The sequence below is a fragment of the Patella vulgata genome, chromosome 1 (genome assembly GCF_932274485.2).
Source record: "Patella vulgata chromosome 1, xgPatVulg1.2, whole genome shotgun sequence".
Taxonomy (NCBI): domain Eukaryota; kingdom Metazoa; phylum Mollusca; class Gastropoda; family Patellidae; genus Patella; species Patella vulgata.
This window is the reverse complement of record NC_065879.2, coordinates 14,225,428-14,243,804: the sequence shown is the minus strand read 5'-3', so window position 1 is coordinate 14,243,804 and position 18,377 is coordinate 14,225,428. Positions and strand designations below refer to the sequence as shown.

Sequence of the window (18,377 nt, the reverse complement as noted above, 5' to 3'; positions counted from 1 at the left end):
TTTTTATCATGCTCATTGCTCAACAAAGTCACGACAGTAGAGGTGTTTTTTTTTATCATGCTCAGCAAAGTTAAGACATAATATCGTAGAATGGTTGGTGCAAAATAATTAGACATTAAACCCCATTTTATTTCATTTCTTTTATATCGTATATGCTGTGATGAGTACAGGTATCTTTATTTCAGATATTTCTCACCTTTTTGTTTTCCATCAAGAACTTATATGAAATAGTTCTCAACATTTATCTGTTTCAGATGTCTCAGGACTAGAAAACCGACAATTTGTCGAACAAAGTCAGGAAAGAGTGAATGCCTCGTTGTTGGAGTACTGCCTTAACTTTTACCCTGATATGAAAGACAAGTTTGGACAGATTCTGTTGCGTCTCCCGGAAATTCGATTGATCAGTATACGAGCGGAGGAGTTCATGTATTACAAACACATGATTGGTGAGGTACCCGATCAAACACTTCTAATGGAAATGTTGCACTCCAAGAAGAAATAGTACAGAATTTAACTTTAAACAGTAGGCCTATTATATATATGTAATATATATAAAAACATTGAATTGTTTTCGCTAATATGGTTTTAAAATTGTTACGTATTAACTGACGTGCAGACACTATTAAAAAAAAGTGTGAGGACAGAATTTGAGGTGTATTAAAACCAAAATAAATAATGACTTGTGATTCGTGACAAATAGCTATATGAAAATGAACTCCAGAAATAAGTATGGGAGATAATTTAAAAAGAGAAACATTTCTATCATTGCACTACAAACTAAACCAAGAAATAACACAAAACATGATTTTAAATATATCTAAACAGTAGTGTAGGGTAAAACAATAATTTGTATATACTGTAACCTATACATATATACATATATATACATATAATACATTGTATACATTACACATTATATTGTATAGAGAAATACATCAGAAGATTGTGAGTTACTAATGTATATTGTTTATATCCTAATTGTATATTATATACATGTCAGAAACATTGAGGAAACACAGAAAGCACTGAGGTTTATAACACAGTGTCATGCTCTCAGACTCCTCATGTATTACTACTATTACTATGATAATCAAAGTTGTTATTTCGTTAAATTGATATTTCTAGATATGACGGCAATTAATTATAGAGTGTGTATTATTAACTATTATTGTTTAATATTATTATTATTATTATTATTAGTTATGAGTATAGAAAATACTAACAATGTTATGGTGCATTTTTATAGCTAGGTGAAATAGTTAGTTCACTCTGAAATACAACTTGAAGAATGTTATTTAATATATAACTACATTATTGTCTATTTATCGTCACTAGTAAATGGACTCGTATTTTCTGATAAATATGGGTGGGCATCTGATAAGTATTCATACAGATAGATAAATTTTATGTATGGAAATAACATCGTTAAAAGGTCTGACTGAAATCCTCACCCAATAGGCTTCAAAATTGTTAAGAATTTACAAAAAGCGTTTTAAGTTCCAAGATTATTAATAAGAAAATTTACCTAGTGGATGTTTACAAAAATTGACAAATCTTCAAGATGGTGATAGAAATTTACCAAAATTACCTGGAAGGGATAAGACATAACCCCTCCCCTACATACCAAAATTACCTAGAAGGGATAAGATGTAAACCTTGCCTATGTTTACAGCCTAGATTTAATACAAACAGTAAATGTCTACTTAAAGTTTCCTGTATCCAATTCACACAAAGGTTACAATTTAGGCTAGCTATAAAATATGATTTCTTTATTTTAGCCTTGCCATGATCTAGTTTAAATGTATTATGATTTATCCAGGTACATGAACATTTGGTGCAGTATTTTAGATAGATATAAATAGACTGAATTAACTTACATATGCTTGGAATCAAGATCAAAAACTTGTAGTTTATAAGGATATTGAAACTGTAGATTATCAGAAACATAGCCAAATATATTTCACTTGCATCCACTTGATATCTTCTGAGAATAAATTCCTCAATTAAACCCGAACACATGCAGCATTAAAACATGAATGTAACATTTCTCAATTTCAAAGTCTTAAAACTTTAAATAACATGTTGTACAATGGTACAGATCAGATGTGAGAAAATGGATATCGTTTTAAAAAATCAATTTTATAAAATTAATGTCTAGATAGATAGTGATAAATCGACTCAGTTTGTAAATTGACAAATGAAATTTTTGAAAAACATTCTTCAAACTATCTGAAATTTTTACAAATGCATGATTTTGTTATGAAAGCATTTCAGTTTTGTGTTATAATTAATCTTAACTCTTGTAAACTTACAGACCTAGGCCTTGTAATGATGTTTTTAGATATATCTGACGAAATGTTAGGCACGGATGAACTTTTTTGGGTCAACAACAACACATATTATAGATATCAATAAATGCACTAAAAAAGACAAATCTGTTTCAAACAGATTGGCAAGTGCCAGTCAAACATTTGTCTGAATTCGTGCCTGACAATGACTTTGACATGTGTCTTTTTTCTAACCTTGTTAATTAATAAGCCCGTAGTAGATTTAATAGATCTACAAATTTCAAGATCAAGAGTTATTTGTCAAGTTGATTATCACAATAAGAAGTATATTTCTGTAGCATTACCTGTCAATCATATGTAAATCATCTGTATACATCATCAGTAAAATTAAAGGAGAATTTAACTGGACACAAGAAAGCTTAAAACATCACAGTGAAATGTGGCTTATCGTTTGAACCCAAGTGGCCAGATTTGTCTGCATGATGTTTGTCTGTAGTACAAGCAACCTGACAACAACTGCTGGGACTACAGGGTGGAATATCGAAGATTAACTAAGAAAGCAATATTTAAGTACCTACAATACGACCAGCTTTTTCTTGTCATTCAGATGTGGTCAATCAGTTAGGATTTTATGGCTTGAATATAGAAACTATTGTAAATTACATTGGACTGTACATCTATACGAAATACTGATTGCCCAATATCTGTTTTAGAACAGGGACTTGATATTTGAATGCAGGATATTACAAACTTTGTGTCCTAAGTTAGGTTGTCCTTTAAGTTTTAGATATGATTACTATTTTATATCATAATGATGGCAGCTTTTGTAATTCTCATTACATAACAATGTTGTTTCACACATCCAGAGTTACTTTCATGAGAGGAGTGTTGGCTTTTTTTTAAAACTCATTAACAATTTTCGTCTATTTTGATAAAAGTACAAAATAACAATGTTGTTTCACACATCCATAATTACTTTCATGAGAGGAGTGTTGACTTTTTTTTTAAAAAGTCATTAACAATTCTCGTCTATTGTACAAATTATCTGTTAATGTCGAATGGTAAGGGAAATAACTCTATATTGTATTTTGGTTTCAAACTGTTTTATTTTGCCGGGAGAATGTTATGCATATTTTGAGATAAAAATACAGAAACAATGTCGAATAGTTCTCCAGATATCACTAAGCCAAATTTTGATCTCAAAATTAAATATTATGAACATTATTATTTAGATCTCCTTTTTTCTTGGTTGTTATATATACAATGGGTTTGTTGTATGTCATTAATTCATCTTAGGCTATAAAATTTGATTAAAATATGATAGAATTATATGGAATACAAGTTACTTGGATAATTATTTCTGGCATACAATTTCATATAATTGTCGGAGCCACAATGGCTCAGTGAGTTCAATCCATGTGTTAGCTAAGAAAGTTACTCATTTTCCAATCTGGTTTCCTCTTGTCTGTGGCACGGCACAGTTGTTTGGATTGGATGAAAATATAAAAACTTGGATGGTGGCTGTGTACATAAATGAACACTTGGCAGTTGAAATCAACGAATTCTAGATCGAAATGCTGCTGTCCAGTCAAAATTCCTCAGATAGCACACTAAGTCTGCATCAGCCATGTTTGTGCAAAAAAAGTAGAATGTTAAACCACATTTCATTTAGTTTCCATATAATTGTATCATGTTTTATTCTGAGTCAGTGCCCAAACAATTTAAAACACCTAGTTTAAGCAAAATTATTTACATTAAGAAATATATGGGCCATGTATTTAAGCTATAATGTTACTTTCAAGTCCATTCGAAATATAAAAACTGAGAGTATTAGTATACAACTGGGAATATAGAACATTTGCTAATAATTGTTTTGTTTGATATAACATTTTCCTACAATACCAGTATTCCAAGTATGGCATTTCAGTTTTAACAACCTCTGGCCAGTGTTAATTTATTTTGTATATTGATTCATATCCTTCAACTGTACTATACACACGTAAGATGCATCTTGGCAGACACAATACTTTAAACAACATTTTGAGTTTTTCATACACTTTATTTGGCATTAAGTTGGAGGCATTGATGATTATAGAGTTCTAGTTCTAAGCTAAAATATGGGTCGATGTTATCCCAAAATTATTATTTCCATTTTTATCAAAATATCAAATGTTTCAAAATTTACAACTAGACAGAATTTAAAGTTACAATTTCATATTTTTAAGTTATATTTTTAAAATTTATTAAAATAAAGCCTTAAAATAGATGGTATCTATAAACAGTCCTACCTTGCTAAAGAATAATCCTATGAATCCTATAATTAACTATTGACAGTTTAGAAATTAGCAAAAATACCATTTTCAAACGTTTGAAGATAGCTATTCCATGAGGGGTATAGGAAAACAAGGGAGGTAATTGTGTTATTATTTCCTGTGTCAATGATTTTTAAGTGTGGGAAATAATGCCTATGATCGTAAAATAGTGAGTTGATAACCTATTGAGCAAAAGACATAGAAATAATTATGTTTTGACTCTCTTAGAAAATATGAAATTCTCGCTTTAACCATTTTTGGACTGGCATTCCTTCTACTTTCTTCTAGAGATTATTTTTCTTAATATTGTATTTTACAGGGGATTCCCCAATCCCTCAAATGATGTTCAGAGACTTTAAGGTAAAAAATTTGTATATGGCTTTTTTTTTTCTTTTGTGATGACATTTGACGACATGTTTTGCTAGCACAAATCGATGAAATATTTCAACCAAATCCATCTCCTCAATGTAAGCCAATGATGTGCCTCAAAAACACTTCACATATCATCTGTATTGTTTGTATTCAGGGTTAAAAAAATCAAAGGTGAATATTATATGTATGAAATGTATTTAGATCACTGGGTAAATTTCTCTCGCTGCTTTCTTCTCAACGTTAAGGTGAAGGTCATAAGATACATCATGTGCTTTAAAATTAGTCTTTATTCCAAGTTTTTATTTACATTACAGTTTTTACTTCATAATTAGGTTTAAACAATTCATATGTTTATGCCATTTCCTGTTGTTTGTCCACCAATCAAATTTACCTTTTTATCTTCCTTTATAAGTATCACAAATGATTTGATTGGTTTGTTTAATTGGAATACAACCAATTAAAAGGTTTCTATGTATTTGACGATGTTTGATAATGCCATATTAAATAATAGTTCACTTATAGAACTGATAATTACATCAGATTCATTGTACATTTATCTGCTTCAAACCAAATATTGACAAGAATAGGGGGAAAGCATTGTTTGTGATTTTTGTTATATTTATTTTAATGATAACTGTTTGAGTTTTTTTTTCTAGTTTCGCTTTAATTTACAATAGTTTGGTGAGATATAATGTATTTGTTATTTTCAGAATAGTGCTATTTATTACTTTACATTATGAACTGTAGATAATATCCTGGAGTGATTTCAACTGAATCAGTTCCTCAAGGCTTTGTAAATTCTGAATAGAATTGAACCATTTTTGGACTGATATTTCTTTTCCGAAACTTAAGTTTCACCAAGAGATTCAATAATCCGTCAAATCATGTTCAGAGACTTTTGAAATGAAACTATTTGAAGAATACAGCTTTTTCATTGATTAAATTGTTAAATGTCAATACAGATGTTAGCTTTTAGGCAGTGAAATTGAGGCATCTTTGAAATATTTTCATGAATAAAGCCACTGGTACCAAAATTCAAATTGAAATTACTTGTAAAACAAGGATGGTAGCACTATCCCTAAATAAAACTGTATATTATATCAAATCAATCCTAGGCCAAAGCAATTAAATTTTGATAAATAGATAGTCACTCGTGTATTATGAATCTTGATTAATATTTCAAAACTTAAGAATTTGAACTTATAGCTTTTGCAAAAAGCAACTGAGTATTTTTTGTTTTTAAAATTTTTTGTGGCTTTTCATTATTGTTTGCATTAAAAATAAATAAAGCAAGCCTGTTCTCTTTAAAAAGAAAAAAAAACAAAACTAGATGTTATCAATTATGGAAACCCATCCTTTCTTGTAAACATATCGATTCTGGATGCCTGATAATTAAAAACAAATATATTGTTTCATATTGATAATCTACATCAAAAAACAACATCAGACAAATATTCAGTATTTATACTGGGTTGTAATTAATGTTTTCATCATATATTGTATACCTATTCGACATGTTGTGAAGTGACCATGGGTTTCTATGAAAGATTGAATTTGATAAAAAATAAATCATATAGTGCTGTATGTATCATATTTTTTAAAGGTCATTTTTAGTAATTAAGACATTTGTGTTGGCATTCATTGTATTATTTGCATCATTATTGTGTGTTTTTTATATGCCCCCCTATGGGTGTATGTTTCGTTGCATGGCAGCCTATCTTTTTATTTATTCTTCATGGTCCACTAAAAAAAAAAGCTTCTTTTTTTATAGAAAAAAAGTCTGTTTTGTTTGTTTTGTTTATTTTTGTTTATGAATTGAATGATTTAAAACTATGATTTAATTGGAAAATATAATTATATTTATTTTACATTATTTAGCTTCATTATTGATTTTGAATTATTGTAAATATCTGTCCAGCCAGAGCAATGCTGTAACAATAACAACAGCTGTATTTCAATTCTAAAATCAGATTTGTTGCTGTTGTGATTGCAGTTGTTTATCTACTGTTATTGCAGGATTATTTTTTAATCTCCTTTGATTGCAGCTGTTTATCTACTGTTATTGCAGTCGTTGACTCTTGGGATTTCTGTTGTTATCTCCTACAATTGCAGTTGTTTATTTCTGTTATTGCAGTTGGTGACTCTTGCGATTGCAGTTGTTTATCTCCTATGATTGCAGTTGTTTATCTCCTGCGATTGCAGTTGCTTATCTTCTGTGTTTTCAATTGTTTATCTACAGTGATTGCAGTTGTATATCTGGTAGATATTTGCCTGTATTGATCATCATGATTGAAGAACTAATTAAGATAAATAATCATTTATTTTCTGATTAAACTAATTTTAAAATTGCCAGTTATCACATGGAATCGCCAAAACTACTTTGTTGTTGTTTCAATTAACATATTGATATTGAGAATTGATTATATATTGTTTACAAGACTTCTGTTGATTTTTATTTTGTAAAAAATTTGTAATTTTATTTGTAAAATATTTGATTTAATAATGCAGGAAAATGGATTGTTTATGGAAAAAACATTTTATGAAAAACTAGAAATTAATTCAGGGGCAGGTGTAAACATTTAACCAACACTCTTCAGCTTCATCCCTTTGCTGTTGTCAGTTTATCCCTTAGTCCACATTTCTTGATAGTGTACATATTTGTAGGAAATGGAATTCGCTAATAAACTGTATATTGATATTATTATTATTATTTTATGAATTTATAGCCTCCATTTAACTTGTAGATTATAAAAGATATTAAATATTATATTATATTGAAGAAAGATATATAGATTGTTGATAGTGTATTTTTAAAGATGTACTCTGATCCCCTACAAAAACCTTTTGGAGGATAGAGGAACCTATGGTCCTTCTGTCTGTGGTAATGAACTAAAGAAATTGTGACTGTATGTTATTTTTTAAAGCCGATCTTGATCCCCTCAACCCCACTGATACCTCAAGCGGATCTATTGAGCTATTGTCCTTTTAAGCTAGAGAAATTGTGTCGATATATTGTCCTCACAAAGTCACCCATTGGTGTTAATGAAACTACAGAAATTGTGACCATATTCCTCACTTCCAACAAGGAGGATCTGTGGAGGTATTGTCCTTTCAATCCCAACTCTCGTATAAATGAAATTTAGAGAAATTGTGACCATATTCCTCACTTCCAACAAGGAGGATCTGTGGAGGTATTGTCCTTTCAATCCCAACTCTCGTATAAATGAAATTTAGAGAAATTGTGACCATATATTCACTTATAACGTTGCCAGGAGGATATATCTTAATGGTCTATCTCCTTCCAGTGTAAATGAAACTAGAGAAATTGTTACCTATATATATATATATGTGTGTTATTGATATGTTGACATTAATTATTTTCTTCTCTTAAGATATAAATAGATATTTCAATTGTTGTTAATAGTGTTGTAAAACACTTGGCAAACCCCGGCAGATTCCGGTACCCTACATCTAGCCTCGGCTGTATGACGGTAAATGATATGTATATTTATTTGCGATGCGGCACCGGTTTACTTATTAGGAAAACTTGTCGATTTTAGAAAGAAGTTCTCAAAATTGCGTCGTTCGAAGAGTGTGTAGAATTTTCAGTGCAAAGTTGTCCTTGTTTAAATAAAATCGGATAAACTTGAAAGACTTTGAAACCTTTGTGTGATAAAACATTCGTCGAAGGCGTCGCCCGGGAACTTGAATGTAGTTCCAGTGGCGGATTTTGTCATACAGCAGAGGCTAGATGTGGGGTACTGGAGTCTTCTAAGGTTTGCTGAGTTTGTTGTAAAAGTGCTTCATATGTTATTTGTTATTTGTTTTATTACCTATCACTTAAGAGTATATAAAAGCATTAGATATAAGTAATTTAAGTAGCTAGACAGGAGATGATGGGACAATAGCTTCCTTAATTATAGAAATTTAAATGCATGAACTTCATAAAAGGGGAGAAATTTTTTTTTTTTAAATACTTTACAAGAGAAATAAATAACTTTTCTTGTATGGATTGTATGGACATATTTGAAACATAAATAAATTTTTAAAAATCAAAAGATAGCTGGACCTGGTTACTCTTGATTCCAACCACTCTTGTGAAACCGGCTAAGCAACTATTTAGTATACGTGAGAATGTAGTTAAGGTGTGAAATACAATCCTTAGTGTTATTGATAATGTATTAACATGGAATGACAGGTCTTATAGCCTGTTTCCTCTATCAGGCCAGTTAGTATGGACAGGGTTTTAATGTGTTATTTAAAGAAGATTTTTATTGTCCGCTGCCTTTCTGGAGAATGCTGGAGACTATTAAAATGGGCCTGTCTGTCCAACGGTCCAACTCTTTGCCTGTCACAGGTTTTAGAAAACAATTACTGTGGTTCTAATTGCATTACAAATGTTCAAACTTGATGTAGATATTCATGAGAATTAGATGTATGTCTTGACTGATTTATTCTTGCTCTCTATACTCTAAGTACGGTTAAAGGTGGGTTGGGTGGCCGTATGGTTAACGTGTGTGCGTTGGATCAGAAGGTCTGTCATTGAGTCAAGTGGCGTGGTTTCAATTCCTTGCTTGAAAGTCACAAGGTGTAGGGTTGCCTGTCCAATCTCATGGGTTTTCTCCAAACGAATTATGGAAATAAAATTTAACCATATGTTAGTCCCGAAATGAACTAGTTTGTGTGAGTGGACATTAAACCCCATTACTCTCACATTTTGATTTGTGGATGCTTTGAAACTTCAAAACACTGATTCTAATTGAGTAATAGGGATGGAACTTGGTGTATAATTTCATTCCTTAACACCTTTAATTGTCTTAAGTGATTTGAGTGTCATCTATTTATATTGGGATTAAGGCAGCAGACATTCTTCTCACATTTTTTTTTTAAGAGGATTAATTAACTAACCGGAGTGCTGTTTTAGTTCTTCACTTGATTTTATTTTAAAGGTTTTTATAAAGGGTTGAATGTGCAAAAATGGTAATGTAAATCAATTAGGTCTACCCCTTTGCCCATACTACTACCTTAAACAACCTTGGTAAGAACTGGACTATAATTGTAGGGTTTAGTTAGATCATGGCTAAAATTTAGGATTTTAGTTATGGAAAAATTTGTTCATTCTTCTACTAAAGTAAATAAGATAAGTTTAACTTGATTGTAAAATCGTTTATACAAATAAATTTTGGTTATGTTTAGATTTCCTTTTTCAGTTAAGACAACATGTTTTAAGAAGAACTGAAAATATTTTAAATTTAAAAAGAAATTTTGCATTTGGCCAGGATTATGGAACAGTTATAGTTCTAGCCTTAACCATGGTAGATAACCCAGTAGATGACAAAGCAAAGGGGATGAAGTATGGAGGACCCAAATGAAAAAAGAATGTTTTTAAATCAGGTTATGATTTTGGACTCAGTTTTGTAGTAATAGCTTACTCTAATTTTATGTACCCTGAACCCTTTTACAATTTCAACGTTTTCCTAGGTTTTATCATTTAATGTGCCCTCTCTGTTGAAATAATTCTAGTGTATATTATTATTAGGTCCAACAGAACACCTGCCCTGTTTTATATACGTGTACTTTGAAACTTATTAACTAAAATCATTGGCGTGCAGAAATTCCAAGTTATTGTGATAAATCAGTGAATGTTGCGGAATAAAATGGCCTATCAAATCATCAAATTTGTCTTCAGTGTAGTTTTTTTTTTATCCCTGGCCTGTTCTATAATATATGTTATAAAAAGTTAAAGATTTTAAACTAGCCAATTCGCTTGGTCTAATCCGGTTGTTCCAATATTATTTCACTCGCGGGCCGGAATGGGACATTTGACGAATGTACGCGAACACTCACATTTGCATTTTTACGGTCATACTTGCAATATTTGAGAATTTAGGGCTGTCTATACAAATCTTTGCTAAACCCTAACATCGGCTATCTTAATAGCAATTCTGATCCCAAACTTGATACATCTACCCAGAGCAAGGTGATCGCAATCCCAATTAAATGACTCTTGACGCCACGGAAATTCATTGTTTGAATACCAGGCAACTTCTTACTGAATTCTCACGGACCCCTTTGATATCGCGGAAGCTCAAAAATATGTGATGGACCTCTAAGTTGGGAAAGACAAGTGTATACTGGTCCCTGGTCCCTTAACATTACTGACAACAATAGCAGATCCGTTGTCAGAGGGATGACTCCACCCACCCCTAACCCCAAAAAGAAACTTATGCCAGATCAGCAACGATAATTATCAGTATTAGTCATTGCCGCAGATGGTAGCAATTATGGACGAATGTTTTCTTGTTCCCTTGTTTGCTTCTTACTTTTATACATTAAAGTAGCTAAGTCTCTAACTCAATATCATCCAAAATCTTCAACATTGAAAACACGATTTATTTGTCAAATTAAATCAACATTCATGTTGTGATCTTACCGGAAAAAGATGGGCTTTTGATATCCAATATTCAAGACAAAATAAACATTTTACCATTGGTACACGAATCGTGTACCATAATGCGCTTCAGCCCCAGTTGTATCAAGAGACTCGAGGGACGAGGCTAGACACATTGCACCAAAGCAAACGGCCTATGTAGACTGGAATAACCAGATGCTAGAAATTTGCACTCGCTTGAGACTGCTGGCTTATTTCGCCGAACATAACTGATTTGAAATTGAAGTAAAAACGGAAACCATTGAATGTAAATCATTTTATATACATTCATATTACAGTATTATATGCGTTGCGACCCACTTTTGTCAATTTCTAGGTCCCAAATGTTAGCGATTTAGCTCCTTTAAACTGCCGCCGATGATGCTTACGGAAATGTATAGTTATTTCAATCTTATCGGCATTAGCAGAGGCATTGCGAGTTGAGATCTCCAGATGACAAACCGATACTTATATTTAGAGGGTACAACTACTAATAATGAATATAGTCCGCGGGGGCTGGTGAATAGTTAACGCGTGCGTTTTGGATCAGAGGGTCTATCATTGAGTAAATGGCATGGTTTCGATTCCCGCTTGAACGTGACAAGGTTTTTCACGTAGGGTTTTCTCCGGTGTCCTCCTACTGCTGAAGACCCATGCGCGCATTCGAATTGTTGAAATAAAATTGAACCATGTTAGTCCCAAATTATTTCGAGTGGACGTTACCCCCCCCCCCCTCTCTCTCTCTCTCTCTCTCTCTCTCTCTCCTATTTCCGTAACTGATTCTTTTATTGGTTCGAGGTCATTGGTTCGAGAATGTTCTCCGGGATTTCAAGTTTGCTCCTATTCAGTGGCGGGGGGCTTAACAGGGAAAGCGTATATTTGCTCATACGCAACAAAAAACCGAAATCCTAACGTGGACGTAAAAGAACCGTTGGAATTCGAAGAAGAAAACCCAGCTGCCCGCCTCAGCAAAATTTCACCCATTTCACACTGCATAGCCAATGTTCGTACATTTGGAGCAGAAAGGTTAAACGCTAAACCCCATATCAATTCAATTCTGATTCAATGAAAACATAATATAACTAATGGGTGTTCAATATTTATTGTAAATTATGGATGAGATTCATAGCTTACTATGTTATATGAACTTGTATACAGTGTATACGTTACTTTATCATTTTAGCAGGTGGCTTTCTTTGGGAGATACATTTTAAACCGCTATATTACTACATTTTATAACCATTTCTTTTAAAATATTCCAAAGAACTTACCATGATATTAATATCTTCGACTCCTTTGCAGAAATATGAATTAAAAGACGAATATCCGACAAACATAGCCACAACTTAATGTTGAAATGAACATGTTTTAATGTCTAGTCTAAAAAGAACATGACTTAGATCGACTATAATATGATGACTTGCCCTGTTTTCATTTTACAAAATTCAAATATTTTTCATATATATTTAACCAGGTGTGCCGCTATTTTATCATAATTGTGTTCCAGGGTGTGCTGTTGGCAAAAGAAGGTAGATAACCACTGGTCTAGGATCATGCAAATAAACAAAAGAAGGAAGTATGGGATGGTATATACAATAATAAATATATAAGGAAATGTATAATATATAGTGTTTAAATATTTGTTAATAACAGTATATAGACGTTATATTTCATATATCGTTTCGGGTAAATTCCCGGATTTTGTTGAACAAAAACAACCAAACGCAGCAGACACCTGTTTTAGCAAACTAAATTTACGCGACCTGTATACAGTAAGTACCTATTTCATTTCCATTTAATGAAATTGAAAAGGATTAATTAGTCTGTGTGTGTGTGACCAATGTGAAACGGAGTATTGCCACACTGCAAGATGGTATACCATAGAGTTAGCTCTATTTGTGCAGTTATTGCGCTTAGCAACGATTTGCTATTAGGGTATGAGTTTTTATTAAGTGCAGACAGAATAAACTTTAGTTTGAAATGTTGCGCTATATAAAAGCCATATATATTTCTAAAATACTAAATAAATTTGTTAATAAATATTATTGCAACATCGATGACCTACAATAGTGAACTGTAAGGTATAATATGCCTTTTGATTATATCATCTTATTAATGAATTGATTAATAATATTTACACACACTGATTACCAAACATGTGCGTTTTTCGACAACCGCACACAGGAAATTAATTTTAGCACACAATTGTTGTTCGATGATCTGGTTCAACATGACACCTGTTTTTATTTGGCATTACAGTTTTATTAGGCGCGAGAGATAGTAGATTGTGCCAAAATTATCTTGAAACAAATTCAAGTTTACCAATGATCGAGACTGCAATGTACAAATACCTTGTGCACACACTGTTCTGTTGTCACAGAAATAAAATCTGCACACTATAAGATTTTGCGCACACTGAGTACAAACAATAAGAGGGAACATTGTTTACACATTATCCTTTTTGATTTGATTGCAAGCAATTCTATAAAAATGTCATTTTCTTAGTAAGGAACGAGGCGATTAACACAGCTAGAATTATGTTGTATGTCGTATCATGTACCTCACATCACGAATTTTAAGTTCTGTGGTGAATTGTGATTTAGTCAAAGCAAGGCCTCTCATAAGAATTTTCATATATTCTTATTTCTACTGAGTTACATGAAACACCAGGAATGTATTTTGATTTGTTAGAATTATGTTTCATACAGAAAATCAAGGTGGCCACGCTCTTCATGATTGATACCATAACTCGAACCGCTTATATTTCGAATTTTTATGGCTGCTCGTTTCAGGTTCTTCCTAACAGAATTTAACCGTGTTATTCTCCTTTATTGTTTCCGCTAAAACTTGAAATAGTACCACGCGATGGACGTTAAGCTCTGCACCCGAAAAAGTAGTATTAACAAGCCATGATTGGTCATACATCTTCACTAGTTGTTTAATTCGTCGTTTGTTTGTGCGGCTTAATGCCCTCTCCGGGCACAGTAGTTCGGTGAATTAAACAAATCAAGTGTCACATGACCAATAGTTATGGAGTGTTATCACTGTAATGGAAATATCTTCGACGTTACTGCTGTTTTATAATCTATACTAAATATCATAAAGTAAACAAACATCAACTGGATTTGACTTAATTTCTTGATTGTCATTGGTACCTTATTGGATTTAGTTCCGTGATCTCATTGATACTAACTACTAGTACGGTGTAGTGTAGCTTCTTTGATTAACACAGGCTTTCTCCTGAAGAAGCAATAAAGCCTGATTTTTTCTTCATTTGAATATTCATGATATAACTGATATACGTCATCACAATGTCGTCTATATTGTGGCCCTGTAAAGTAGTAAAAGAACAGGTTTATAACAAGTAGTTTGTCTATTAGTTACATTGCTGGGACAAGCAAGTCGGTGATGGGGAGTCTAGTAGGGGTCAGGCCCGTAAGTAGGGGGAGGGGAGGGGGAATGCCCCCCCCCCCCTTCAGCAAAAAGAATTTTCCAAAAAGAACCAGTCCAGCGAAGGGTCGGAATCGTGCTAATTACGCCCCACCCCTTCACAAAAGGATGGTATGCACAGAATCTACGCTGTTTCCATATCCAAAAAGACTCTCGGATGTTAAAGAAGCAACTTTTAGAACTTACGTTTCGTGTTTCCAGTAAGACATGTTTGGTATTTGCTCCATCTAGTAGTATCAGTGTAAATGATTTATCATCATACGCCCAATTTGGAACTTTAGTAAAATCATGAGTGACAATAAGTTCCTGTAATATATAACAATAAATGGAATGGGGTTTAACATGCTATTTTTCTGCCATTCTGCACACAGAGATCTATCTACTCCATACTTTGAGAATAAATCTCTGTCCTGAATGGCAACCATATCTAAAACTTAGCATATTGTTTTGTAACGCAGTTCTGGCATACACACAAAAAAGGAATAAATAAACCTATTCAATTCCATTAAATGGAAGCAGAATAAATACTTCTGAAAATTCTCGAAGTATATATAATGTTTTCGACTAAAAATCGCCGGAGCTGAGCGAATATATAACAAAGATTTTTCAGAAAATCACGAGTCACTATAAATTCCTGTGATATTTAACAAAGATTTAAAACAGATTATATGTAAAGCCACAACCAATGGTGAAAAGGTTTCGTTATTTTTCATTAATAATTTTTAGACTGACCCCAATCCGTTCAGACGTTTAGCGAAAAGATACCCAAGATATTTCAGCCTGGCAACTCGACCAAACAAACAGTAACAAATATAGGATGTCATGACCTGTTGTCTATTGTCAAAACTGTGCCTCAATCCAATTGTCCTATCATTTGTTTAACAGCAGTCCCCGCCCCTAATACCATATCCTCTTTGAGCGGCATTTAGAAGTTGACAATCCGCTCACTATCAATCGGTTCTCAGAAATATTGGTTAACAGTCAAAAGATTGGAAGTCAACCGAATTTGGCACTTTATCAAGAATTTTCACATTTTCTGGAATTTGTTATAAATAAATAAATATATTTACCCTCGAATTTTTATTAATTAAATGGACACCTTTGCCATTGACAGCAAATAACATTTCTTTTGGTAATGTCTTCGAACTTCGTTGCTGGTATTAATAGAACACGACAAGGAATTTAAACATTTATACAATAATGGAAAAGTTCTTCATAAATTATGGAAGGCACAATTCGTTGATGGTATTAACGAAACATTACAAAGAGTTTAAACAATCATACAACAATGTAACATTTTTCCATAAATTATGAAGACCCAATGTGTCAATATTCATTATTCCAGTATCTTAACTTTCAAAATTCAGGCTGCAATTTAAACTTTAATCAAAATTTCAAAATTTCAAAATTCTACCGTATAGAGACTAACTTATATTCCTAATTTGTTAAATACATCAGTAATAACGATAACATGCATACTTTAATGGCATGTGAAATGGTAATTTGATAAGTTTTGCCCCTCTTATCGCTGATTCCGCCTACTTTTTCAAGAATTTCAACTGTTTCTTTTTAATATGCAATTCAATGTGTTAATGCATTAATCGTGTTTTTTCCCCACACGAGCGAGGTTTTAAAAATGTCAAGGTTATTCTCGTGCAACAACGGTCCTTATTAATCGACTACCCCTTTCCCCAGCCCCGCCCTAATGGCTTCGACGCTAAGATGGGGTGAAATAAGACATGTCTGCCGTCAAAAATACAATTTGTTGTTGTGTCTATGTAGGCACGTATGTCTGTAAGCTGTGTTCGCCAAAGGAGATTAATACGCACACAACATTTAGTCTACATAAAGTAATCTGGTTCCCAGATATCGCCGTAGTACTAACTATCAACAATTAAGGAAACATTGATTCTAGCGTAACCTCAAACTGGGCTATCCTTATCCTATATGACGTAAACCAACACTGGAGCTTACCTTAACCTCAAAGAAAACAGAACCATACGTTGGCCATTTCTGTACAATTTTAAGGAATTTAATTTTTGCGTCATCTGCCGATATTCCGTTAGATTTCCGGTATTCCGACAGCACGTGCTGAAAAGATGAAAACAAATATTATACATAAACAACTTCTGTCTTGATTATAATGGGCAGTTCCTTTAACATAAGCACACAGGTGTTTACAGTGGAAAAAGATGGTTTAATACCATTCCAGTTCTTTATTAATTTTATATATAGCGCATCATTCATAAAGGTGCCCAGATGTCGCTTTACAGTATAGAGCAAAAAATTCATAATATATAAGAGGTATATAAATTAAAATTTAGAAGTTGAAAAAAAATAAAGATAACATTTACTGGAGAATTAATAAAATGATTTTCAAACGTGAGTTAAAAAGGGTTACAGCTTCAATTTGATGTAGTTATCCATTATTTGACGAAAGGGGTCGAGGGCTGTTGAAAAACCAAATGGATTCTTTGAAAAAGCACACTTAGGATGCGTAATACTTACAAACAATATAAAAATTATCTAACATACCTGAGACCAATGATCGGCACCACTCGAACTTAACAGAGGTCTTGGTAGGATTGATCCAGCTAGATGGCTGTAATAAATACAAATTTTATTATCAAGCGTTTTTCAGGGCACACATAAAAATGAGATGTTAAAAACGATGTAAACAGTTTTATGAAAAATAATTCAATTGTTACCCAAATTTGTTGAATCCGGCTGCGTCATCTCCGTAGTTTGCACGATAGGCTAAAGCTGAAAGTTCTATGGCTACTGCGTCTGTACATTTTTGAAAGCCTTGCAGGTAATTTTGAATTTCCTAAAACAAATAAATAAACACAAACTATTATTAACGAAATCAATGAAAAAAAAATAATACCCAATATTTTCGACGGAACGGATGGAATTAAAATGTTAGCGCACTTAATTACACCGATGATGATGTCTCTTAAAGGGGAGAGGTAAAAGTAATGCATTGAATTGGAATGAACTGGCGAGTAATTTCTATTAGGGATATGAGCCCACGCACTGAGCCACCATCGTTTCCGCCCTGAGATCATGTCATCTACAGATTCACTGTTATCCTGATAACAATTCGCCCTGTTAATCTCGTAACTGCAATTGGGTGACATCAACATACCGTACCTCGTGCACGACACTTTGTGTAAGAAAAATTTACCTGTGGGTAATGAAAGTGAATGTCAGCAGTTTTATCAACGCCAGCATCTGAATGAACCCATAATTTCCTTAACATCACAATGCATAAACCGTTCTTGGAAACTTAAAGAAAAAAACACAGGATTATTTTGTGTATGCACAATCATAAACACAAAATTGAAAAAAGAGCACGGAGTGAGGGGGTGGGGAGGGGGGGGGATACAAGTTCTTATGATCATATGGGAATACAGGTAGACTCTCTTATGTAAATATCAAAATGCTGGATCTGAACCCCGTCGGAAATTGAGTGACGGGTATACTACGCATTTCAGTTTGTCCCGCATGAGTGAACCTTTGTCG

General features: G+C 32.8%; 2 protein-coding genes across 4 annotated transcripts in view; one reads left to right on the top strand and one right to left on the bottom strand.

Annotated features, from left to right (window-relative positions):
* LOC126820111 (nuclear receptor subfamily 5 group A member 2) overlaps positions 1-10,650 on the top strand; it is an 86,693-nt gene extending 76,043 nt beyond the window's left edge. For all 3 annotated transcript variants that reach the window (XM_050548091.2, XM_050548065.2, XM_050548147.2), the window contains one exon: positions 255-10,650. In XM_050548091.2, coding sequence (XP_050404048.1) covers positions 255-502 — 248 coding nt within the window. In that variant the 3' untranslated portion in view covers positions 503-10,650. The remainder of the gene's footprint in view (positions 1-254) is intronic.
* Positions 10,651-12,488: 1,838 nt separating this feature from the next.
* Positions 12,489-18,377, bottom strand: part of LOC126819254 (myosin-VIIa) — a 32,243-nt gene continuing 26,354 nt past the window's right edge. The window contains exons 22-28 of the mRNA XM_050547233.2: positions 18,040-18,140; positions 17,561-17,679; positions 17,388-17,454; positions 16,827-16,943; positions 15,923-16,006; positions 15,039-15,158; positions 12,489-14,733 (exon numbers count right to left, since the gene is read on the bottom strand). Coding sequence (XP_050403190.1) covers positions 14,626-14,733; positions 15,039-15,158; positions 15,923-16,006; positions 16,827-16,943; positions 17,388-17,454; positions 17,561-17,679; positions 18,040-18,140 — 716 coding nt within the window. The 3' untranslated portion in view covers positions 12,489-14,625. The remainder of the gene's footprint in view (positions 14,734-15,038; positions 15,159-15,922; positions 16,007-16,826; positions 16,944-17,387; positions 17,455-17,560; positions 17,680-18,039; positions 18,141-18,377) is intronic.